The sequence below is a fragment of the Zeus faber genome, assembly GCF_960531495.2.
Source record: "Zeus faber genome assembly, chromosome: 4".
NCBI lineage: Eukaryota > Metazoa > Chordata > Actinopteri > Zeiformes > Zeidae > Zeus > Zeus faber.
The window spans coordinates 16,843,681-16,869,352 of NC_137191.1; the positions used below are offsets into that span (position 1 = coordinate 16,843,681).

The 25,672-nt window shown below is 46.5% G+C and overlaps 1 protein-coding gene across 3 annotated transcripts in view; it reads left to right on the forward strand.

The window, feature by feature from the left end:
* lrba (LPS-responsive vesicle trafficking, beach and anchor containing) overlaps nucleotides 1-25,672 on the forward strand; it is a 151,679-nt gene that overhangs the window by 14,772 nt on the left and 111,235 nt on the right. For 2 of the 3 annotated variants that reach the window (XM_079998554.1, XM_079998556.1), the window contains exons 11-22: nucleotides 3,193-4,407; nucleotides 4,773-4,951; nucleotides 5,063-5,216; nucleotides 5,847-6,027; nucleotides 7,936-8,057; nucleotides 8,851-8,958; nucleotides 9,090-9,231; nucleotides 9,798-10,155; nucleotides 16,535-16,707; nucleotides 18,677-18,761; nucleotides 22,035-22,168; nucleotides 23,532-23,593. In XM_079998554.1, the coding sequence (XP_079854680.1) occupies nucleotides 3,193-4,407; nucleotides 4,773-4,951; nucleotides 5,063-5,216; nucleotides 5,847-6,027; nucleotides 7,936-8,057; nucleotides 8,851-8,958; nucleotides 9,090-9,231; nucleotides 9,798-10,155; nucleotides 16,535-16,707; nucleotides 18,677-18,761; nucleotides 22,035-22,168; nucleotides 23,532-23,593 (2,913 nt within the window). The remainder of the gene's footprint in view (nucleotides 1-3,192; nucleotides 4,408-4,772; nucleotides 4,952-5,062; nucleotides 5,217-5,846; nucleotides 6,028-7,935; nucleotides 8,058-8,850; nucleotides 8,959-9,089; nucleotides 9,232-9,797; nucleotides 10,156-16,534; nucleotides 16,708-18,676; nucleotides 18,762-22,034; nucleotides 22,169-23,531; nucleotides 23,594-25,672) is intronic. The other variant, XM_079998555.1, reaches the window with a different exon arrangement.

Below are 25,672 nucleotides of genomic sequence, written 5' to 3' on the forward strand. Positions count from 1 at the left end.
CTCATGTCACATGCGGTAGAGGACAGCTCCAATCCCGACAACCTTCTCCAGAGCTTGTTTTGACTCACCTGCAGATTCTCCCTGAAATTGGAATACTTTGAAGGTGGCTTTTTTTTTTTTTTTTTTTTAAGCTTGAAATGTCCGCCGTATTTGCATCCATTAATGCATTTCTATCCGACAATTTGCCCTTGACCTGCTTGTCACCACACCCTCCACAAAACTCCAGCGCCTTTACCTTTTTATTTTATTTTTTTTCCGAATACTTAGGTCCCAAACCAAAATCACAGGGCGACTGGAAATCGCGTGAACGTCTTGAACGCAATCCTCAGCAACCCGATGAATTTAACACGCTTTATATCAAATTTTAATACTTTTCTCAGTCATGGATTAGAGTCAATTTTTTACATACCTTACACCATAACATGTGTTCTGTTACTCCTAACCCTGGAGGTGATTTGTTTATATGCGGTGTTATTGAGGCATTACAGTCTCGACTCAATGCCTGTTCTGTTCTAGATACTGTAGCTCTATTGACATGTCAACAAAAGGGGAACCTGACAACATAGAACCATATTGACCACTGCCCGATAATAACGGTCTTTTGAATCCCTTCCACACCAGCCACAGGCAAATCACTTGGACTACTAGACCACACTGAGTCGACCATGTGTTTTTATCTACCATTGTACAATTTGAGACAACTATTCAAAGAATTGGGAAGTCATTTACATTTTTTAGTTAATGGCTGGCCTGTTGGCGGTCATTCTAGGCCTGGAGAGCTCCAGAAGAACCCTTCAAGAGGAGCGGTTATAATGTCATGCTGCTTTGGCTTTCATGAACGCACTGAGTGAAAACCAATTTTGAGTGTTGTGTCAGACAGAGTTCTATTACTAGAGTACAGATTTGGACTAAAGTATGTATTTTCTCTTGGACACTCCCGGTATTATTGCTTAAGTCCAAAACCGCAATTTATTTCAAAACATTTTTTTCATGAATATTTTACATAAAAGGAGATCAATAAACGCTGAAATGAATAGGCATTAAATTCAGTTTGGTTTCAGTATTCTGCTGTTGATATTTGCTCAAATATGAACCACACTGGTCTTGACTTGGACTCTCCACCTTAACGTCTTGTACTTTATACTCAAACCCCATAAGCGTTGGCCTTGGACTTGATATGGTATCGCCTCTCCTAGCACTTAGTCTTGACTTTGTCTACCCTACGGGGGTCTCGTCTACAGTGCTGGGGTCAGATAGTCTGACAGAAAAGGTGAGTAATAGAAGTTAATCAGAGAAGAAATTGGAGAGATTGTGAACGAGCACATAATTCAGCAGCCGAGCTGCAACTGTAGACGACATTGATTTTGTAGGAGGAATTGCATTTAGCTAATCCGATTAGAGCCACACTGCCCTCCCCATATCCCCTTTGTTTTGTGGTTGCTCCCTATCTATTGATCTAAATCGGGTGTTCCAGGCTCCTACTGTGGGGGTCTCCCTGGACCAGTGCTCAACCAGTCTCACTCTCTCCACATTCTCTTTTATGGGGCGCCTGACTGATTCTAGATCTGCCCAATGCCACCACTGAATTGGCCCTGCATTGCAGATTTGCTGTGTTTACGGCATGTAAATCGAAATCTCCAATTATTGTAAACAAAAAATGATAAATACCTCAAGCTGGGCCTAGAAAGCCGCCGTAGCTCAGTATTGAAATACCCTTTTGTTTTGAATGTTGCTTTCCCATGAGTTTCTGCTCATAAGTGTATTGTACCTATGCTGCGTAATTCCTTGTTACGTGTCACATTAGAAAAGCCCACCGTGTTTTCCAACATTACCATAACATTTTTCTATCCCCCGCCGAGGCCAGGCCGAGTCAAGGAGTAAAATGAACTTAGATTAGATCAGCACTGCTGCAGGGGCCACCCAAGGCAGTTTCTATATATTGTAGCAACGCTAACCGCTCTTTAAAAACCACAGAGACGCACACTACCTCCGTCTAATGGTAACTGGATCTGTAACAGAGTTCCATTTAAAGCCGGCATACATCATCTTAATGTACGGACCGCATCCCCGATCCATGACGTTATGCGCTGTGCTGCACTGCCCTCCGCAATAATATCCACTGGAGTGCATCCTGAATGCATCCTTTTAATTGCTAAAATGCTAAATGTCAAAATGAAGATGAAAGTAATTGGGTAGAAGATCAGAGACAGAGAGAGAGACTCTATCGGTCCGTTTAGAACAGGCTCTGCTCTCAGGAAAAACAGCTATGGATTACCAATCACTGTTACCCCCTACAGAAGATTAATGAGCACCCATGTAGCAAGCTAATTTAGAACAATAACGCCTAATTAATTACAAATAATCAGCTTTTTTCCTCTGCCTCTCCTTTCTCCCGCCTTCATTGACTTGCTTTCTCCGACACATCTGTCAAACGTGTCTCCCGCCGCTCCCTTTTTGATCTCCGCTTCTCTCATTTAGCCTGTTTCTCCGGTCTCCTTTCTTTCTCTTCTCTCTCTTAACCCTTGCTGTCTCTCTCTCTCTCTCTCTCTCTCTCTCTCTCTCTCTCTCTAAATAGCCTCAGGTGGAAAAAGCAGCAAAGTGGGTCTAGTTTCATTCTCTCCTCTCCAACCTGTCTTTGACTTTCTGTTCTCCAAGCCCAGTGATTAATGCAGGGTCTTAAATTAGGCGTGGGAGGGATTTGCCGATGCCGGACACGCACGCTGCCCAGCTTGCAGACACACAGCAACAGTATCTACTGCTAATCTGTGACTGCTTACATGGAAGGGCTCTTCCTCAAATGCCACTGCAGACTGTTGTTGGTATAGACTAGTAGTCTAGTTCGGCGATATCAGATGGAGCAAGACTGATAGAAGTTAATAGGCCATGCTTTCTTCACATGATGAGAATATATATATTTTTTTAAACGTGTAGAGGAGGGGGGAGCCCCATGGGTAGAATTAGTGGAATTATTAAAAGGTCCATCACGTAATTATGCACTGGCATTGTTCTCCCTGAAGCACCCTTCACAATAAAATGTTCCCGAGGTAGAGCCGAATCTCTCTCTGGCTTTTCAGCCACACTGCAGAATACTGGGGATCATTTTTTAATTCATTTTTATGCGAACGTATTCCGGTAGCAGCGTGGCATGCATGCACTGATAACCCAAACCCCTGTTTTTACTTGTGTTTCTAGGTGACTTTTGAGCAGCACAAACAGAGCTTGTCCCGCATGTTCTCTCAGTACCAACAACGGGAGTCCGCAGGCTCCGGGGGCCCGCTTCGCACCGTCTCCGGCACCAGCCACGACGCCGAGCTCCTGGAGCGTGCCAACGGGGAACAGGCGGAGGAGACTCCTCCCTCCACGGTCATCGAGCTTACCGTGGACGAAGAGGCCCAGAGTCAGATGAGTCCTGATTCAACATCCAGCCCCACTTTAACCTCCAGCCCACCGGGGGGCGCCGGCGAGGGCGTCCACCCGTCCATCACTGTGTCCAACATTCTGGCGAGGGCCGAAGAGGAAGACCAGCAGTTGGTTGAACAGTCCTCGAACGTTAGTTCAGTTGGAGAAGGGACTAAGACTACTGTGGCCCAAAGAGTCCCTGAAGAGGAGGCCAGCATGCATGAGACCGACTGCACCAAAATACCTCTAACCGATGACGAAAAGTCTGATGAAAGTGACAACGCGAAAGGCGAATCATCAACCTCCATGACGGAAGACTCTTTAAATGATGCAGAACCCGAGGCAGAGGGAAAGGAGAGTGCGGGCTGCCCGGAGAGCGGTGTCGTGGGCGGAGCCTCCGCCTTCGATAACGACCTTGTCGACGCGTCGTCCGTGAGCGATCAGGCCGGCGACAGCCTGGAGGAATCCTCCTTCATCTCCGCCGTTACAGGCGAGGAGCAGGATGAAGAGAGGAAAGTGATGGATCAAGGGGAGGAATGCACGCGCGACGAGCAGAAAGGTACGGGGGAGGCGGAAGTGCAGGTGTCGAAGGCTGAGATGGTAGAAAGCGCCGAGGGTGCGGAGAAAGAGGAGTCCGTTTCAGAGCCTCAAAGTAAAGCAGGGCCTCCGGCTGAAACGCCGGCGCCGAACGCGGCAGAAGCACCCTTCTGCCCTTCCCCCGTTTCTGAAGCCACAGCCGCCCAAGAGGAGTCCTCGGCCTCGGCTCGGGAGTCAACCGTGGCTTCGGCCTCCGCCTCCTCCACCTCTCCTCCCCTGCCGCCCGCAGAAACGGCTGTCACCACCAAAGAGGAAGGCAAGGTTCTGGAAACCGGCACGGCGCCCCCTAGTGACACACAAAAGGGAGCGGAGGCCGTCACCAAGACCAAAGAGATCAAGATTGCCCGGCTGGATGTGTCGAACGTGGCCTCAGACACTGAGAGGTTGGAACTGAAGGAGACCTTAACATCTGTGAGTAACTTGTCACTTTTATTTTCTTTGACAGCAGAGCCCGACACTAACTGAGACTGACATAGCTGTTGCCAAATTTGAATCATTTTATATATACAGAGGTATACCACGCTTTTAAAAAATATATATATATTATTATTTTTTTTTTTAGCTACAATGGGGCAACCAGTCAACGCAAGATGGTTGATAAAGGCCCAAAATTGATTTCCCGGGGCAACTGGGCAACAGTTATTGTCGGGCCCTGGACAGCTTTTAATTTCGGCATGTAGAACTGATTTAGTATTTTTTTCCGCCGATTCACCTCGTGTTAAATGAATGCAGCCGTTAATGAGTTTAAACCAAGAACACCTTCGCCATCTTTGTAGAGTTCTAGCCAGACCCAGCAGGCGTCGGCGGGAGCTGCAGGCCAGAGCAAGGAGGGCGGTGCCTCGGCCCCGCGCTCCACCATGTTCAGGATCCCCGAGTTCAGCTGGTCCCACATGCACCAGCGCCTCCTCACCGACCTGCTCTTCTCCATCGAGACGGACGTCCAGATGTGGAGAAGGTACGGTGATGACAACCTTGTTTTCTGACACCCTGTTGAAGTATTTCCTAGTGTTGCTAAAAAACAAAAACAAACTAACTAAAATCTTCTTCTCTTGCGTCCCCATTCCAGTCACTCCTCAAAGACCGTGTTGGACTTTGTCAACAGCAGTGAAAATGTTGTGTTTGTCCATAACACCGTACACCTCATCTCCCAAGTGGTGGACAACCTCATCATGGCCTGCGGAGGCATCCTGCCGCTGCTCTCTGCTGCCACGTCCTCCTCGGTGTGTGTGTGTGTGTGTGTGTGTGTGTGTGTGTGTGTGTGTGTGTGTGTGTGTGTGTGTGTGTGTGTGTGTGTGTGTGTGTGTGTGTGTGTGTGTGTGTGTGTGTGTGTGTGTGTGTGTGTGTGTGGTGGCTGTCTAGAACAGCCAGGTCACGGGGGGTCATCCATCCACATTGACCTTTTGATAATCACATTACAGTACAGTTAGCTGCGTTCTAACACGGTTAACTTGTTTTTGTATCGTCTGACCTCCGTGACTGTAGTTCTGTTGTAACATGATTCTTTGCCTCGGTCGATACTCGCCCATTTGGTCCGCTGGCCTGTCTAGGAAGATGGAAATTTAGGTTCAATTTCACGATAACCAAGTTACACTTGGCCCATTTGGGAATTGAACCACATTTATAACTGGATATGATTTACAAATGTTTCATTTGGCCCCACACTGCTTTAGATATGAACAGTAGTCGTTGCAAAGTAATTTTTTCAGTGTCATCCCTCCTGTAATGTCATTCAGGGTATTAATCCCTTCTTTCTTCCCTCCTCAACTGTATTTTTTGGTTTTTAAGAAAACAGAAAAAAAACAACCAAATAAGCCGACACAAAAAATAACAAAACGACCTTATCTCGCCAGCACGAGCTGGAGAACATCGAGGCGTCGCAGGGGCTGGCGGTGGAGGCGTCCGTCACCTTCCTGCAGCGACTCATCAACCTGGTGGACGTCCTCATCTTCGCCAGCTCCCTCAACTTCACCGAGATAGAGGCGGAGAAAAACATGTCCTCCGGCGGCATCCTCCGACAGTGCCTTCGTCTCGGTACGCACGCCGTCTGTGGCTAATCCACGTCCGTCTCTTACGCAGACCTTTATTTGCCTCTTAAAGCGGGAATCGGTAAAAATCGTCTGTGTTGAGCGGATTGCACTTTGGAGTTCCACGGCGTCCTTTTCTCGGAAAGTACGCCGCCTCTGATCGACTGATTTGAATTAAATTATTATTATTATTATTTTTTTTTAACAAAGTAATCTGACGGATTACCACTTTACTCGCACGGAATCATTAACCTCCGTCTGTCGGGCCCTTTCTCGTACATAAGGAAATTCATATTTTCACTGGGTTTCCCTGTGTTGTCCCTGTGTTTAATTTCCCTTTCTTATCTCCTCTTTTTACCCAGCGCGCTTGCCTTTCTTGTTCATCGATCCTTTTCATATCAGCCTGTATGCAGTTGCTTCTCGTGTCTGCCCCAGTCATTGACCCCCCCCACCCCCCCACCATGCTCACTCTCTGTGCTAACCTCAGCTTCTCCACCCCCCCCCCCCCCCACCACCCCCCATCTCTGTCTCTCTCTGCTCATATCGGCGCTCCCTTATCTTGTTATTATAACCCCACTGCATGGCAACACTCTAAAATGGCTGCTATCATGATATAGTGTGTTCCTCATAATGGCCTTGGCCGCTCTGTAGCGCTGCGTAGCCTCGGGCGTTTGCCTGCCTTCTGTTCCAGGCTATTAAAGTTTCCTCTGACAGCTTCAAGAGCCAAGACCCCGCTCCAGCTGAATAAAAGATATTGAAATACTTACATTATTCATTTTTCTCCGCGCACATTCCCAACACACAAGTCTCGCCGCGCTAATGCACCGACACGAACCCGTGCATGCCCCAAAAAGTCATACAATACTCCTGGTGCTTGGGCGAAATAATTTTTTGCGTACCCTGTTCCATTTAGCTAATGGACCATATGAAGGTATCCGTTTTCGCTCTTTGCATTGCAGTGAAAGACGTTGTTGTTGTGCCACCTTGTTAAACAAACAGCAACTCAGACATTACTGAACAGCCTGCTTTAGAGCTTTGTGAGAGAGCGATGCCTCCGCGCTGCCGTTGGCTTTTAGTAAGCACCCGTTATGAAATGAATATTTGATAAGGTATGCTCTCCCCATTGCCGCCACCTAATCTGATTTTGTTCGACTGTAACAAGATTTGGCCTCTCCCCTCGTATCCGCCTATTTCTTTTTTTATTTTTTATTTTTTTATTTTTTATAAATGGTTATATGAATGAGCAGTCGTAGCGAGACCATTTCCAGACGGAATAATTCCCATTGGTAATCTAAACGGCTTGGAGTTAACATTTGTCAGTTGTCAAGCACAGAGCGAAGGAAGGGACGGGGTAATGGTGGGGTGGGGGGCAAAAAGCAATGCATCAGATTAGAAACAGTAAGTGTGCCAGTTTTAGCTTGAACCTCCTTACGGTTATCAGACCACAAATATTTCCTGCCAGGGCTAGGATAGTCTGTTACCTGCAGCCAGGCACATGTGCGCGCGCCAGCATCATCATTTGTTATCGCCGCTGCTCACGGAGGGTGTGATGCAGGGAGTAGTACTGTGACCTTGGGGAGGAGAGGTGGAGCAGGGAAGAGTGAACAGTGCTGCCAGGGTTAGCCGGAGCGCCGACCTTGTCTCTCCCCGCCTCTTTCTTTTTTTTTTTTTTCTCCTTTGTTTCTCGCCTCCACGCTTCCTCTGTTTCATATTGGTCCCTCTTCCCTTTTTCTTTTTTTTTTTTTCTTTTTTGTTGTCCAGAAAAATCACATTTTGCCGCAGTTGTCTTTGACTCTTTTCAGGGACCAAAGCACCATTCTGTCTTTCTGATGGTTTCTTTAATGGGATGCTTGTTTTACTGCTTGTTTTATGTCTCTATCTGTACGATGCGACGTAATCCATCTCTCCTCTGCAGTGTGTGCTATGGCAGTCAGGAATTGTCTAGAATGTCAGCAGCACGGTGCAGAAGGCTCGGCCCGGAGCTACACGGTGATGCCTAGCACCCAACTGGGAGCCACCAAGTCCATGCCCGCACAGGCAAGTAGCTCAGCAAGACCCCTTCATTGTCTCGTCGATCTGATTTTAAGATCTTTGCCACTCAAGGACAGCGGGATCCCTCTCATAATGAGTTCTGATCGTATTAAATGTTCAGCATTTTTACATTGAGGGTGTCACACAGTGTCACGAGAGGGCAAGGATTTGATTAGTGTGTAAATAAACCTGATGTAGTAATCATGAACGACATGCTTGATAACTACCGATGTCAGGGAAGGCCCATAATATGTCTGGTCCATTGTTGGAAATCTTGGAAACTCAACTAAAATCTCACATCAGATCATTGACGATTTTATATTTAAGTTCGACTTCTTTGACTTTTCTGTTTCCCCGACGCTGCAAGGGAAAATCCGAAGGTCTCGCCTTTGTGACCTGAGCCAACAACAACAAAGTGTCATTGCATTAGCTCATATCTTATCGTATTACTGCACTGGCTGCTATTTGTTATATTTGACAGGACCTTTGGCATTGGCCTTTTGATTTGATACAGTGACTTCCAGTAAAGTGTTGTTTTTCTTCCCTGAAACCGGTGTGTAAAACCTCATTTATAATGCAGTGGTTCTATAGTGAGAGCCATTATGTTAAGGACTCCCTCCCAGGAGGGGTAGCTTCCCTACAGTCAGACTGGAAACGCTACCCTTCCCTCTGCACATGGATTAATAACGGTGCTCAGGGTGTCGGCGCCGCGTACGTGGCGCAAATCTAAGATTCCTTTGCGGAATGTGACGACGCCTGAAATGAGATGGTTTCTTGTGCCTGTGTGTGTGATTTGCAGAGTCCTGTTGACGCGGTCACTGGAGGGATGTCTCCGGTCAGAGACTTTGACCGGCTGTTGCAAGACATGGACATCAACCGCCTCAGGGCCGTGGTCTTCCGAGATATCGTGAGTTATCTCCCCTATATGGTTATACGCCAAACACAAACGTGACTGCTCGGCTACAACGGCCTCGCCTCGGGTTTTGACACTCGCCGGGTCAATTACGGATTGCTTAGTGGATGTTGTGTTTGTTTCAGGAGGACAGTAAGCAGGCTCAGTTTTTGGCTCTTGCCGTGGTCTACTTCATCTCAGTCCTCATGGTGTCTAAATACCGTGACATCCTGGAGCCCCACAATGACAAGAAAAACCCTCAGCGCTCCCAATCCGCCAGAAGCACAGGTACACAGAAGGAGTTCAGGCGAGGGCAAGTGGGCTTGACTCAAATTGAATGATGTTTTGGAATGAGCAAAGTATGAAATGGAGATTCACACTATCATAACAGGGTTCTGGCTTAGGCCTGGGAACTAAGGGGGAAAAGTACAGAAAATTATTTTCTGAATTTCCAGCTCCGAAAAGCTATGGAAATGACCAGAAAATGGTGATAAATGGTCAAAAAACAATATGGAAAAATAATCAGCTTTGAGTTTAAAAACGACGTCAATATTTTCGAAATAAATGTAATAATTGGCTGGCATGCGTGGCCTTGGCTGACCCTCCCAACCTCCTCCCTTTAATGCACGCAAAATGACTCTCAAGCTTTTTCCTCTCTGGGAAATGTTGGAGAGGCTCAACAGTACTGTGACAGCTGACACGACAGGCTTCTTTTGCCAATTATGAAAAAAATAAAGTATTTTTAGGTGAAATTATCCCAAGCCTGGAAGGCGAGGTCGGAAAAAGATTGAAAACGGGCTGGAGCCCAGGTTTTGTTTCTCACATTGCGTTTATCGTTCATCATGCCTTCTTAGATAGCGCTGGCGTTTCTGGCGGACTGGACTTGGAGAACGGCGTCGCCCTCCGCCGCTGTGACTCGGGCATCAGCGACGACCACGTCTCGGCCGCTGCGAGCGAGGCGGAGTCGTCGTCCTCCGGCGTGGCCCACGGCCCGGACGCCATATCGGAGGCCTTGTCCACCCTGTCCTCCGAGGTCAGGTCCGCGGCGTCAGACGACGCCAAGGGCAAAAATGTGAAGGACATTCTGCGGAGCCTGGTGAGCATGCCGGGAGACGACCTCACGGTGGACCCCGGCCTGCTCCCGCCGGCGTTTCTCGGCGGCGTTGGCGCCGGCACCAGGGACCCGGCGCTGCAGTTCCGTTCTTTTGACCGGTGAGTGGGGCGTGCCTGCCATGCCTACATACATAAACACATTAAGAACCCCGGTAAAAAAAACAAAAACGTCGTCGGACATCTCAGATCTCTAGTGTCGTCATTCAATAAAGAAAGGACTCACGGCTCCATCTTCAGCCCTTTATGCGAGACGTCTTGGCCCTATCGAGAGAAAAGCTCTAGAAAATCAGATACTCTACACGTGGCTGAGCTGGGGAATGGCTTTCTCTGACTCGCCCCGGCTTCTGTTGTTCTTCCTTTAGACTGTCAACGCAGGGCTTCAAACAAACAACCCCGCAAAGTACCTGTTCTACGGAAAAGGGCATCAAAGCGGTGAAACTTTGTCTCTTTGAGGATGAGACGCGGAGTGAGACTCGGCTGGCAGGAAGCTGTTTTCTTTCACCGTGCCACTGATATTTAATGACCCTCCTTTTATTCTTCTCTCGCCGTCTAGCCCTTTGCTGGATATCGGCCTCTCCCTGGCACTAAAAGATTCGTTCCTACGGGAGGTGTGGGGGGTGAATGTCAGGGTGCAGTGAGGAAAGAAGGGTTTTGTGTTCTAGCCACAGACGGGCCTAAGTGAGACGGGACGAACCCCCGTCTGGTTTCCATTTGGAGCATTGTCTCTACGGCAGACTTTCACAAAGGGGAGTTGGGCGAGAGAGGCTGCTAAAGAGTTGGTGGGAGAGAGAGGGAGAGGGATAGAGAGAGATGCCGCCGCAGGGGAGATGTCAAGTCAAGGTGCTCGCGTCTTGAAGAAAGCATTTCTCCATCTCTTTCTCTTTTGCTCCCTCCCACCCCCCCTCTCCCTCTGTCTCTCTCTCTCTAACACACACTCACGCACACACCCACACACACACACACACACACACCCACACACCCACACACAACCAACGGTGGGAATTCCAAGGCATCTCTGTGATCGTGTGTCTTTATCTGAGGAATGCTTTGTCAGAACTCGGGGCACTTCTCATATCAGGGGGATTAGACTGGCTCCGGGCCGCTGAGCGCTCACAGTAGGAAGAGAGAGGCCATCAGGAGAGCTGGAGAACGTAGACTAACAGCTCGCTTGCTGCCGAGGGGAGCCCCGGCCTCCGAGCCAGCGACAGCCACTCACCTAGATCCGCTGTGAACGTCTCCTTTTCTTACCGCCCCCTTTCTTTTTGTCCATATTTTTTCCCCGCTGGCGTCGGGGCCCAGCAGTAATGGTTGCCCAGTTTCCTTGTGCAACCCATGTGGGTCATTCTCAACCATCCCTTGTGGTCTGGTTTCCCAGTTGTAAAACCGTTTTTCTTTTTTCTTTTTTACACCACGTGTAAAAATAAGCACGGCATATTCCTGTCCTGTTTAGAAACTTCCGCCAAGCAAGATGATTTATCTTGGCACGTCGGTTTTCAAAATTGGTTAACCAAGTCAGATTTCAAATTGCGAATGAGAATTGTGAAACCCTGTGATTTCGTTTTTTTTCAAGCCCCAAGCGTTTCTCATTATAATTACTTACTAAGTATTTATAGACATTAAACCTCTATCCAAGAAATTGGATAATATGCAATTTAATACAAGATTAGACAGGACTTAATGTTATCTTCAATAACAGAAGATGATCCTTGGTGCCTAGTTCAGGAGGAGGACACGCATCACATAAACAGGAGCTTATCGGCAAACATATCCGCTCTGGTCATCGGCTGGATCAATAATCGGCCGACGCCTATTTTCAGACATCAGCAGCATTCTCGTTTGTCCACCAGCGAAGCCAACACGAGCCAGAACTGATATTCTGTGCCAACGCGCCGGGCCAAAACACGCAGCTCTTCCTCGGTCGGTCCGAGGAGGCTAGATTTATGAGAGCAACGTATGGAAAATCAGGGATCCCCCCCCAGATAAAAACGAAATGGCTCAGTGGGGTGAAGCATCCCATCTGATTTATTTACTAGCCCAGACTAGCTGGATCTCTCCCGTCTATTTTCCAGCGGTGCCCCTGTTATGACAGCCAGTCTGCAAATATTTGCTGACACTAACCAGAGCTAAACAGTGTCATTGTACAAGCCGGTGATTTAGATTGCTCTGGTTCAGCGGAATATGTGAGTGTTAGACACTGGGATATACATCGTGTAGTTGTTTGCATTCCTGGCCACTGCGGAGTCGAGATGAGTTGATTGTGAACATTCTCCTGAGAGGACAAAGACAACACGTCGACATCTTACTTATTCTTTAATACCTGAACTTGATATGTCAACAAGTGACACATGGGCATTGGTGCAAGTACAGTAACTGAAGAGGAAAAAGCCGCAGCCCCATGGCTATTTGTTAAATTACGATCTTTACACCACATGCATGTTGTGCAACCTTATTGATGCAAAGTACATTCTGGATGGGCGGTGTATTTCACATTAAATCATTAAGTCATTAAATGTTCGAAGGCTTGGTTTCACATAAACAATGCCTTAAGTTGGTGGTTCTCAACACCAAACTGGGTCATAAGGCCATTTTGAGTTTTTTGAGGCGTAATGATTTTCACTTGCCGCGCTTTAATTTCGAAACCGCACCATGCTGCTGTGCCAAGCTCACATCGCAACACGTCCCACGGATCACACCGTCGTACGGCTGTCGTGAGCACTGGTCAAATTAAATCCGATTGTTGCCCAACCTTTCCGCATCAAAGTTAAAAAAAAACAAAAAAAAAACACATTGTGGATTACCGCACTATTCATTAGAACAGTTCAATTATATTTGGTTCGTGACTTGATGACTGAGGATGAAATGTGGAGGCTCAGACCAGTCAAGAAACAGATTTTAGTGTTTTTCATATGCTGACAGCGAAATTCCAGTGTATTTTTTTTACTGCTTTTAATGTTGCAAACGCACGCACGCACGCACACACACACACACACACACACACACACACACACACACAATACAGTACAACATAAGACTGAAAAGCTCTGATTCTCACACTGCGTATCGGAGCAGCCTGTGGGAGTTTGAATCCCGAGGCCCGGGGGTCTCCGTTCACTCTCCTCATAAATCACTGACGTCGTCAAGGTGAAGTCCCTCCCACTCCAGCTTGTGTCGTCCAATCGCAGCGGCTTGTCATGGGGTTGATTGGGAAGTTAAATATCATTCTGTACATTCACATGCACTGGTTTGCATGAAATGAGGGGGAAACGGGAGATCAAAGCAAACCCCCCCCCCCATTCCCCTCTGCCCCCACCACACACACACATGAATAACACATGAGGGAGAGAACTCAGGAGGATTGAGCTGTTTTAAACACACACACACACACACACACACACACACACACACACACACACACACACACACAAAACACACAAAACACACACACACACGCAGGAACACAGCACACACAGGAACATACACACATATGAACACCACACACACATATGGACACAACACACACACAAGCACACACACACACACACACACACACAGGAACACTGGCAGTAAACCACCTTTGCTCTTGCCTCACCTGAAATAGCTGAGATTACTGGAATGTAAGTGTTTGCTGAGAGGGAATATGGAGGTTAAAACCTTTAAATAATTTAGCCCTGAGACCAGTTCTGTCTCACACACACATACACACACACACACACACACACACACACACACACACACTGCCCGCACCGTCTTGTGACTGTGGGTTGAACGGGCCCGCTGATGGCTGATTAATCGACTGGTGCGTTCCACTCACGATAAGTGTGGCTAATGAGCTGCTTAATAATTCACTGGGCCCGGGCTGGGGAACAGATGGAAGGCTAAACACGCGCACATGCACATGGACTTGTTTTGTTCGTCGACACAGCCACGCACACACAAATCTGTGTGGACATACACACTCCAGCATTCCTCCCAGTGTCCCCATTGAAGGAGCAGGATCAGTTTTGCACGCAGTGAGTAATGGCGGCACCACCTCGCCCCCGCCGTCTGGACAGAAACCACCGGCCACATGCGTCCGCCTGTCCCCCTGTCTGGGCAACAGCACCGACTCAACTAGCAGTGACGTAACGAGCGCAGACGTGACGAGCACAGGCTGATCTAACTAGCAGGGACTCAACCATCACTGACGTTACTAGAACACACTCAACTAGCAATGACGTAAAGAGCAGAGTCAACTAGCACAGACGTAACAAGCACGGACATAACTAGTGGTAGTACTGTCTCAATTCAAGATGTTTCTTTGTCACAAATGACTCACAGATGTAACTATCACTGACATGGCTATCCCTGACAGAGCTAGTACTGACTGATTTCACGATCACTGCCTGACGTAACCAGTCCCCTCTCTCCTTTGTGTTAGAATAATGTCACCACACCAGGCTGCTTAGTGTGGAGGCTTCATAACGCACTGTATATAGTATACACAACATTCAAACCATTGTGGTCTCCGTGGCTGAACCGTAGATCATTCCAAGGTCAAAAGCAGTCAGTGTTTAACATCCACATTAACTTTTAATACATCAGAGCTGCTATCCTAAATCAAGCGAGAGCGGCCTTTGATTCCGCAGCCAGCTCCCTGTCTGTGCTATAGGCAGCCAGAGCCTACTATCTTGTGTGTGTGTGTGTGTGTGTGTGTGTGTGTGTGTGTGTGTGTGTGTGTGTGTGTGTGTGTGTGTGTGTGTGTGTGTGTGTGTGTGTGTGTGTGTGTGTGTGTGTGTGTGTGTGTGTGTGTGTGTGTGTGTGTGCGCTTGCCTGCCGGAGGGACGATGTGTCAGTGCTTTTTATGTTTTGTATCGAAGCGCATGTGAAACACTGTGTAAAGCATATAAGGTCCATATGTCTCTACGCTTATAGCAACGCACCTTTCTCTTCTTTTCCCCTTCCTCGTTTTTAATGTACGGTGCGTCTTTGAACATGATGTGCATGTGCCGTGCGTGCGCCGCGGCGTGTAAGCATGTGTGGCTTTGCGCTTTCGGAGAGGGGGCAGCGGCCGGCGATTAGAGCCGGCTCTCCCCGTGTCAGCGCTGATAAGCGGGGCCGGCCTCTCTTTGATATGGCCAGTGGTTTGTCAGAGCCCCGGGCTGCACTGACAGCTTATCTGCATGCTGCTCCCCTCCCGTCCACGGCGCTACCGGACGGGAGCAGAACGCCTCGGAGTACCTCGCCGCGCAGCCGGGGCGTTTCCACGGCCCCCACGTCAGATTGTCAGATTGTGTGTAAGGGAGTTGGATCCAAGTTTGTCAAATGAAGCCAGAGCCGCCCACATTTGTGCTCAGCTCCCTGGCTTTACTGAGGGAACAATAATAATCATTAACATCTGCACAGAGATCCTAGTTGGCGTACGGATATCTAAAATATATCCTGTTGCACCTATAACTTAATCAAGACAAAACCCTAGTGTTTCCTAGTGTGTATTATCAACTGAGGGTCCTTGAAAAAGGTTGAGAATCACTGACTTAAGGCCTCTATAATGTCAACCTTCAGATTATTTGGAGATCCCAAATTTTCTATCGATTTCTTCCATAGAACTAAAAGCACAGTTAGAACGTTGGTGCTGCAATAACATCATGATAGTATCTATGTAGAGCAGTATCTATGTGGCAATGAGATGTATAACCCAATCACAGCTTGATTAATGCAAGGTTTTAGACAATTCTACTTGGATTTAAAGCCATTCTATTTGCCGTTGATAAGCTATGTGTTGAGGACGCCCTTGAAAACGAGGTGATTCTTCTCAAGAGGTTTATCCCTCTTATAAAGAGTTGTGTACTTATTCTAAATTGTACGGGAATTTCAGAACACCCTGCCAGGACATCCCAGCTATTTATAGGAATGTTTCTTAATAACTCGAGATGAAACCAGCTCTCTACAGGTATTGAGTGCAGGTATCCAACCCCAGACTACTGCGCCCTAGCTCTGTGTTCTTTCTATGGAACATAACTCCATCGATGGATAGATGGTCACTCTGATGTATATCAACCCTCCTCATTGAAAACACACTCATATGCTGTACTTAAATATACCTTTTTATGTTCATGTTATGTTTATGTTTAATGATCATTGCAATAGTGACCCGTTTGTTGAACTTATAGACAATGTCATATTGAAAAATTACTGTCTGTAAGCCAATATTTTCCTAGAAAATAAAGATGTGGTTTTACAAGCCAAACACTGAGCATATTAGTCTGGGTTGCTGTGCGTTGCCTATTGATTGGATGGAAGATGGATGTGGCCCTTCCAGAATATTGCGTGTCAGGAAAATCGCCCCCTAATTACTCGTCTAATGGGCCGTGGTTTGAGTTGGTGTTCTTCCATACATCTTGTGCACATGTACGTCTTTAGGGGCCCGCTGCCAACTTTTCCCTGCGGCATCGTTGCTTCACGATAGTAGCGGTCGATAACGTCTCCCCTGGTTCCACAGAAGTGTCGTCGTCGCCCCCAAGAAATCGGGGTCCTTGTTGTCGTCTGGTTTTTCTTCTGGGCCCCCGACCGTCTCGTCATCGGCCGCCTCCTCCTCCTCCGCGTCCAGCGGGACGCCGGTCAACAGCGTGGCCGTGGTCTCCGCAGGCGAAGCCGAGCCCGCCGAGGCTGCTGGTGAGTGAGCGCGCACCCACGCACATCCACGCTCTCACACACACACGCACGCACACACCCACTCACTCCCTTTCTTTATCTATCCTCCAAATTAGTTTGAAACTCACTACAACCATCAGAAATTAAAGACCTAGTGATTTATCATTGCTAAAAGAATGCAAAGTCTGGTTGGCTGTGGAATTTATATGTTTAGCTTGGATTAATGCGCTTAGGAGTTTTAAAAATATTTATTCTGGTGTGTGTGTGTGTGTGTGTGTGTGTGTGTGTGTGTGTGTGTGTGTGTGTGTGTGTGTGTGTGAGAAAGAGAGATTTAATCTTAAAAATCTTTTGGAAGATATTCTGCAATTTGATTTGGCGGCCCAATTAAAATCTCCTTCAAACCACCTGCGGGGCACGACCCAGACCAGAAAAACACCCTTCTATATGCACATTTGAGCATTGTGTTGTTGAACAAGAGCAAGAGGCAAAGAAGATATGGAGAGGGCTTGTTTTAGCCATATACATTGGTTGCTTGGTGTGTGTGTGCGTGTGTGTGTGTGTGTGTGTGTGTGTGTGTGTGTGTGTGTGTGTGTGTGTGAGAGAGAGAGCAGGGTGGTGGGAGGACTAATGGAGATGAGTTAATTTACTCATCTGTGTTTGAAGGAGCTACTTCAGCTCCAGAGGGAGCTGAAGTACACACACACACACACACACACACACATACATAGAACCACGCACTTACACATACCAGTCCGTACTCCAGTGGCTGTCATGCTGTAAGAGTTATCCCTGCTTGGAGACCTCGCTTGGTGGAAAAACAAGGCTGCTGAAACACCAGAGGATCTCCCTCCTCCATATTCTACTGGGCATTAGTTTATTTATGACGCACAATGAAGTGGATTTACAGCCAGATCAGTCAAACACAGACTCTGTACCTTTCTGTGCCTCAGTCTCCAGAACAAGGTCATAAAGTACCTTTTTAGTTGCATAATTAAACGGTCACTAAAATTTCCCAAAGGGGTTATGTTGCTGTGGAATGATTTAATGAAACAATTTATTTATTTAATGTTTTTTTTTGTTTTTTATGTTTTTTTTTGTTCTGTTTTCCCAATTTGCTGCCATTCCAAATTCCAACACAGGTGCAGAACTGTTCATTTGAGGGAAGGATCAGAAGTAAAGTCACTGAGACACTGAACCAAGTCTGATACGGCGCTCTTGTACTTATTATTCTGATAGCGACACCTAAAGCCGGCATAGTGGGATGTAGCTGCAGAGTTCCCATTTCATGATTTGTTTTTGGTAGCACGGACGGTGGTTTGAACAAAGCAGCAAATAAATCAATTCCGGAAAACAATGCACGCACGTGGTTTTCAAAAACAGTCGTTTCTTTATTATGGTAACTGGGAAAAAAAAAAGTATTTGTGTTGGTAATCTGTATTGGCAAGTACCCAAAAGTAAGTACTTGGTATTTATGATTTTACTCATTACTAAAGATAAAATAAATATAATGGTATGAGTGTATCCTTAAATTTCCAAAATGCAGTACCTGCTCTACACTCTGTATTGCAATTGGATGGGAAGACATATAGTGGTGGGAATACATCATCCACTATCTACACATAAAATTACACTACACTTACCACACACTTGTCCTATTAGACCATAAATCGCCAGCTATTCTCTGCATTTGAATGGAGACCACTGTATTATTTCATAGAGCCACGTCTCAGCACAGATTTATGGCTGCACCATGTCCCCCGGTGCTGTAATGTATTGGGGTGTGGTTGTGTGTGTGTGTGTGTGTGTGTGTGTGTGTGTGTGTGTGTGTGTGTGTGTGTGTGTGTGTGTGTGTGTGTGTGTGTGTGTGTGTGTGTGAATGCGCGCGCGCTTGCATTTGTGTCTGGGTGTGTTCATATCTGTGTTGCATGTTTCGTGTGTGTGTGTGACACGTTTGTGTTATAACAGCAGACTCTTTGGTTTGTCCCTGCAGCAGGAGGCCAGACTCCGACCAGCACCAACCTGCCATCTGTCGCCATGCTCTCCCCCATGACCCAGCACACGGCCCCCAGTATGAGGTGATTCATCTTCCTGCAGACACACAAGCTCACACACCCACACCCAAGCATACACACATTGAATCTGCGATTAACATAGACTCCTATTCTATTGTTAAAATGTATTTATTTTGTAATTTCTTATACTGTGAAGATGCTCTGGATCCTGTGCTGTGTGTTTTGTACTATTTATTATTTTAAGATATGTTCTACATGACTGGAAAAATATTTTCTTAAAAATAAATTCTGTCCGGAATGTGTTTCTCAATAGGAATAATGTATGCATCGTCAGTAGTGTTTCCCACAGAATTTGATTCTATTTGTGGTGGTAGCTGACGGGGGGGGGGGGGGGTGTTTTTTTTGTTTTGTGAAATTGAACACCTTTACATTTAAACACAATCTTTTTTTTGCTTTATTTAGAAGAACAGGACACATGATTGCGCCCTCTCCAATGTCGCCATTACGCATGGAGAGGGAGACATGGGTGCAAATTGCACCCTGATCGCTCCCTCAGAGGACACACAGAGGACCCAAAACGTACTTGCGTTTTAATGCATGATCGGAATGACAGATGAATAGATCAGGGGCTATTTTTTTATTCGGGGTCCAGCCCAGAGGGAATCTTGGCATTTCTTGGGCAAAATGTATCTAAAACACGACAACGGCAGTACACAGAGATGTGGTTGAAGTCTCTTTAGAACCGGGACGTTTCAGACGACTGTGACATCATCATTGGACGTCCAAGCTTCGTCTCTTAGAACTCATTCGTCTCCGGCCACTTGTGAGTGCGACACCTAAGCTGCTTTCACACATGAACTCTGGACAATGTCCGGATAATCAAGTCCGGACATTGTGCGGAGTTGCCCTTTCACACATATCGCGAACAACCGGAGATTGTCCGTGTCAGACGCGTTCACACTACCTGGAAATACTCAATTGGGTTTAGACGAGGGTCGGTGCCTGGGAAGAGCGTGCAGGAGGCATTACGTCGCGCAATGACGCTGCGGAGTTTTAGCCCACTGAAGACAGCGGACAAGGCTACTGACTTATATTTTTTGGTGTTGATACTCGTATTACTCATGTACTCGAATACTCATGTATTCGCACCTATCTGCAATATAAACGAAAGAATGGAATGGAATATAAAGAAATGCAGAAAGAGTTACGAAGCAGCTATGCTCTAACGAAGATCAGCACGATGATATATAACTGTCGCATGATAGACATCATCCACACGCGACACGCCCACTCGCTCACTGTGAATCATCCGGACAATCACCTGCTCTGTTCACACATACCGCTCAATCGGATATTACACAGACCTTGTACTAGTGTGCTGGCGGGGTTAAGTCTTGTTAATGTCCGGTCCAAATGATTTGGACATTTGCCTTCACACATACAGCTCCTCCGCGTAATGTCCGAATAATTACAGGGTTGCAGTGCATGTGTGAAAGCAGCTCTACACAGATAACTTCAGCCGGTACCGTGTTTAAAGAAAACTCGGAAAACTCTGACTTAAATGAGATACTTCATTTAAACTAAACCTCTTCATTTATTCATAAATTATTTCAAAAACATTTAATATATGTAAAAAAATCAGCGTCCCTCCTCCCCGACCTCGCAGGGGGCACCGCCGATTCGGCGTGACCCTCGATCAGGACAGGTTTTCCTCAGCGCAACCCGACCAAGTTGCAAGACGAGACCGCAGTGGATAACCGTGACAGCACTGTACAGACCTTGTAAAGGAGAGCGATTGAAGAGAGAATCCACGATTTTCAGTGACGCCTGGTCTGAGACAGTCGTAGAGAGTCCCTCGGTTCGCTCCAGACGTCCCTGTATTTAATCACAGAGCGCACATTTGGGAACCTCCGATTATGGAACGTCGAAACCTTTGAAACCTGTTATATGTACCGAACTAAACTGGACCCTGTGTATTGTTGCCTGCAGCTATATTTTTTATTATTTTGGGAAAAAATATCTATTTTTAGATGGGGCCCTTTTTAGATCCGGGGCTATTCATAAAACATCCTGCACATGATCATGTTTTGATTCAGAGTGTGCATGGAGAGGAGGGGCTATTCACAGATGGGCCGATATTCATTCTAAAGAATGTGATCAATCGGTATAAAGGCTGATCAGATGACCGCCACATATATATTTTCTATTTTTGTTTGACTATTTAAACAAAAATTTCAGTAGAGCTGCCCATGCCCCCCCCTTCCTCCGCTCTCTTTTCTTTTCTATCTTCTTAGTAATTTGGCTTTTTAAAAGTAAAGTTATTCCGAGTTGTTTAAATGACAAAAAATCTTTCCAGAATTACATGAGGGATCTTACTGAACAGCCTACTTCCTCAAGTGAAGCCAGTGTGGTGCCCTAAGCAGCGAAAACCCAACACTTACTGTACATTTAAAATCATAACCTTTGACTAGTGGTAAAAACAAAATTGACACAAGGAATTAACAATCAGACTTTGCGGATTACAAAGAAATTTTAACGACAGAAATCTGTTGAGATTTACACGCCTTCATAAAAGAATGAATGAACTGGAGTGTTGGACGGGGGGCTGCTACATGTGCGTCGCGCGCACATGTAGCAGTATTATAACATTGAATGTTATAATACATATAACATTGTGATTATCACACTTATAATAATATATAACGTGAACATAACTCCGAGAATTGGAGTGGAGTTTTATCGGGGTCTAAATCCAGAGCTTTGCCCTTCATGCTTAAGAGAGAGAGAGTGGAATATGTATGCCTGACAATAAATAAACAGTCGTCAATTTGTGAGACTTTCTCGTCTCTTAATATTAATACATAATATACAATGTTGTGAAGAATGGTTAATTAAATAAATAATGCAAAACAATGCTGAACCCTGATCAGTCTTGATAAAGTAACAAATGTATTTATTTCTAAGTTATACATTTCTCATTAAACTTTGTCCAAAACATCAATGCCATAGTTCAAATTTATATCATAATAATAATAATAATAGTAATAATAATTATTATTATTTTTCTTGTTATTATTATAATTATAATACTAATAATAATTATTATTATAATTTTTATTATTTATTATTATTATTCAAAATTAACCCACCAACTACCACTTTAGTGATCAATTGCCACAGTTATCCATGTTTATTCTTTATTTTTGGGTGTGGGCAATATAACGTGTGTGTGTGTGTGTGTGTGTGTGTGTGTGTGTGTGTGTGTGTGTGTGTGTGAGTGTGTGTGTGTGTGTGTGTGTGTGTGTGTGTGTGTGTGTGTGTGTGTCCTGGTGGCAGCATCTCGGAGCGTCTGGAGCACGCTTTGGAGAAAGCTGCTCCGCTGCTGAGGGAGATCTTCGTGGACTTCGCTCCCTTCCTCTCTCGGACGCTCCTCGGCAGCCACGGGCAGGAGCTCCTCATCGAGGGCACCAGTGAGTACAATAACACATACAGACGCATGCAGGCCCCCCCCAAAAGCTGTTTTTCCCTTTTTCTACACTATAGTGTTTATTACAGTCTAGTCAGGTTTATTTGTGCAGTGCTTTATCACACAGACCCAGATCTACAGCATAATCTGATGCCACCACGAGCCCTCATCATTATACCATGAGAAGGTATTCCAAGGAGGAAATTCCTCTTCTCAGGTGCTAGAAATAGAGTACATGCAGTAGGTTGTTTCATCTCCAGATTAAAATTGCCCCCTTTTACAGATACCAAAATAATGAGATATACTGTATATAGGCAGGATCTCACGATTATAATTGTTTTGATACATAGGGTGAAACATATGATTCAATATCGATTCAATCCGATGTGGATGAGATGGCTCACGATACGATTCTGTGAAGATATATTGATATTTTATACATCATGAGAATTGCTCCCAAATCACAGGTTCAAGTCAAATTAAGCAAATTATATATTTAAAATAATCTGTGTCTATGCTGGTATTTAAAGAAGCGGAAATTGGTGGCAGAACTTTCAAGGTTTCGATATTTCAATTTTCAAATTGATTCAGAAATTGAAACCATAGATTAGATTGGATAGATTTTTTTTTTTTTTCATCCCACCCCCAATATTTTAAAAACTGTATCCCTATATCAATGCAAATACATTTCTGCGCTGATGTTAATCAAATTGCGTGTTGAGTGTAAATTGAGGTGAGTGCCAGTCGTGGTGATGAAGGTTTCTCGGGGGCCGGGTCAGAGGCTAGGCCACTAATAGGAGTGTTGGGATGTCTGCTGCCACCAAGCAAAATGGAAAGTTGATTGATAGCTGCATGGGGGCCTGAATAGAAGGCGTCTGTGTGGGTGTGGGTGGGTGTGTGTGTCTGTGCTTGGTGTGTGTGTGCTTGGTGTGTCATATCGTCCCAACTTCAAAAAAAAAAAAGGCTTCTCTCTCCTTTTCCTTCTCTAGCAGACTCTGGCCACTCAGCGGGCCCTCTGGCCACTCAGCGGGCCCTCTGCCCTCTGAAAGCCCAGGGCTCACCATTAAGAATCAATGTGACATATGTTCAGCACGTCCAGGCCTGTAATACAAGGTCCAAATATGTATTAGTTTACAGTAACATCATGTCCACTCATTAGGTCCATCAATAGTATCTACTCTCTTGCAGATGGCAGAAGGTTGGGTCATCTCCATGCGAGTGCATATGGGGCGCTTTGATATTATATGTAGGGACATTTATAGCCTTGCAAAGTGACAAAAACCCAGCTATGATTTTATTTTATTTACATTTTTTTCTTGGTCGCTGACTTATTTTATCCCGATCGCCTTCTCTCCGCGTCCGTCCAGGTCTGGTGTGTATGAAGTCCAGCAGCTCTGTGGTGGAACTGGTCATGCTGCTCTGCTCGCAGGCAAGTCTCGCATCTTTATCGCTCCACCTCCACCTTTCTCTCCTCTCTCATCTTTTCCCCGTCCTTCTCTTCTTCACCTTTCTGATTTATCGGCCGCACCCAGAGTGCAGTAAATCCAGAGTCCGGGCGCGAGCACGGACCTGGGCCGGCACCTTATCTGCCCTCCGCACCGGTGCTCCCACCTTCAGGCCCCTTCCGCTGTCACCCCCGCCCCTGAGTGAGGGCAGGGAAAGCAGATAGAAGGCATCATTGGCTGCAGATATTGGTTTGTGGGTCAAGGGTGGCCGACCCGTCCAGGTGACCTTTGACCTGGAGAGCCGGCTCCTGTGGCCGGGGCCAAACCGATGAGGAGGCATGATGTCGATTTGATGCTGCTTTGCATTGATTATCCCTCTCCTCCTCCGTTGTCTTGTGGGTGTTTTGTTGCCAAGTTTATTTGGCCGATGGAGGATTCATGAATACTAATTTAGGGATCATAAGCAGGTGTGGGCAGATCAATGATCCGGGATGTCAGGACAGCGCTCTGGGGCGCCTGCTTAGCATTAGCAAGCAAAGTGCGGGCTGGAAAAGGGAACACAGCGGATATCATGGGCTGCAAAATTTGTTTTTATTTATTACAGAAACATACTCCCACCGTATGCACAAACAACTATATGCCTGCACACATGGGGCAAACAGACAATAACCTCCTCCTCCTCCTCAGCCAGTGTTTGCCTTCACTACTTTAAGCGGCGTGTGGAAAAACAAAACAAAACAACAAAGATCTGATACAGAAGCTGATTAATGACACCACTCGCACCGACGCAGGGGCCCTTTTATCAGTTTTATTTCCGAAAGGAACAGAGTCTGTCATCTACTTTCCTGTACCCCCTCCTCCTCCTCCTCCTACTCCCCTTCTCCTCTGCCCTACTTACTCCCCATTAATCACGCCACTTCTCCACAAAAACGGTAATGTAGGGAGATTACACATCCGCTCGGGTGTCGGCGGCGATGCGCGCGCCGGGATTCATAGGACACAAGCAGGGGAGGAGAGGTTTTTGGCGTCCAGAGACTGAGGAACTGGAGGCAGTGGGAGCCGGAGAGCCGAGCAGGAGAATGACAGCCTCTAATGCACCTATTTGTCATATCTGTCAGGGCGTTGTTTAATGGTAATCTAATCAAAGGCAGAATCTTGGTGATTGCCCCGCTGCACAGCTTATGCCCCACTTCCCCCTTTGGTCCCCGGCCCAGGCCATTTCTCCCAATCCAACACTCGCCCATCTACCCCCCACACACACCACACACACCGCACGCACGCACGCACACACATACACTCACACTCACTCACACTCGGTCTCACTCTCGCTTTTAAGTTAGCAGATCACGGATTGGCCGGCGCGGTGTTGATTGCTTCAATAAATCATCCAACCAAATTCTCTCACAGCTGATGCAAATGTAATTTTATTGTTCGTGCAGAGAGGAAAAGAGAGGGAGAAAAGCAAGCGGGTGATATGATCTACCTTTCACCAGGGAAAAAGAGTAAAACAGCGGAAGACTTACCTCCGGGCTGAAATGCACTGCATTATGTGTGTGTTGTTTATGCGTGTCAAAACCTTTCCTTTTAGGTGAGCCCTGATAATAGCGCCATGATTAATGACATTATTTAGCAAAGTTCGCTGCAGCCCCTGGCGCAGGAAATGCCGACCCCGCCCACAGGAAGTGCCTTAGTGGCTGTTTTGTTCCTCTTCTCCGCCTGCCAAAGAAGCGGCAGACGTTGGCGACGGGGACGATTTTGATTGATTCCCCCGGCCCCCCCCCTCCTCCTCCTCTGGTTTCATCAGAGATGTGCTGTGATACCATCACAGGGAAATTTTAATTAATTTGCCGTGCTTGGAGATGGAGTGGGAGCGGGGTGAGGGGTCAGGTGGCTGGGGAGCGCAGAGGAGTTTTTAATCACGGCTCCTATGGAAGCGGCGTTGGCAGCGCCATCGGCCTGGCATTGAGGAGAGGATTGTAAACCGCTGTTTGATAGCGCCGCATTTCTAAACAACCATCATCGCGCTCCCAATTAAAGGGCCATTTTGTGCAGATATTAACTGG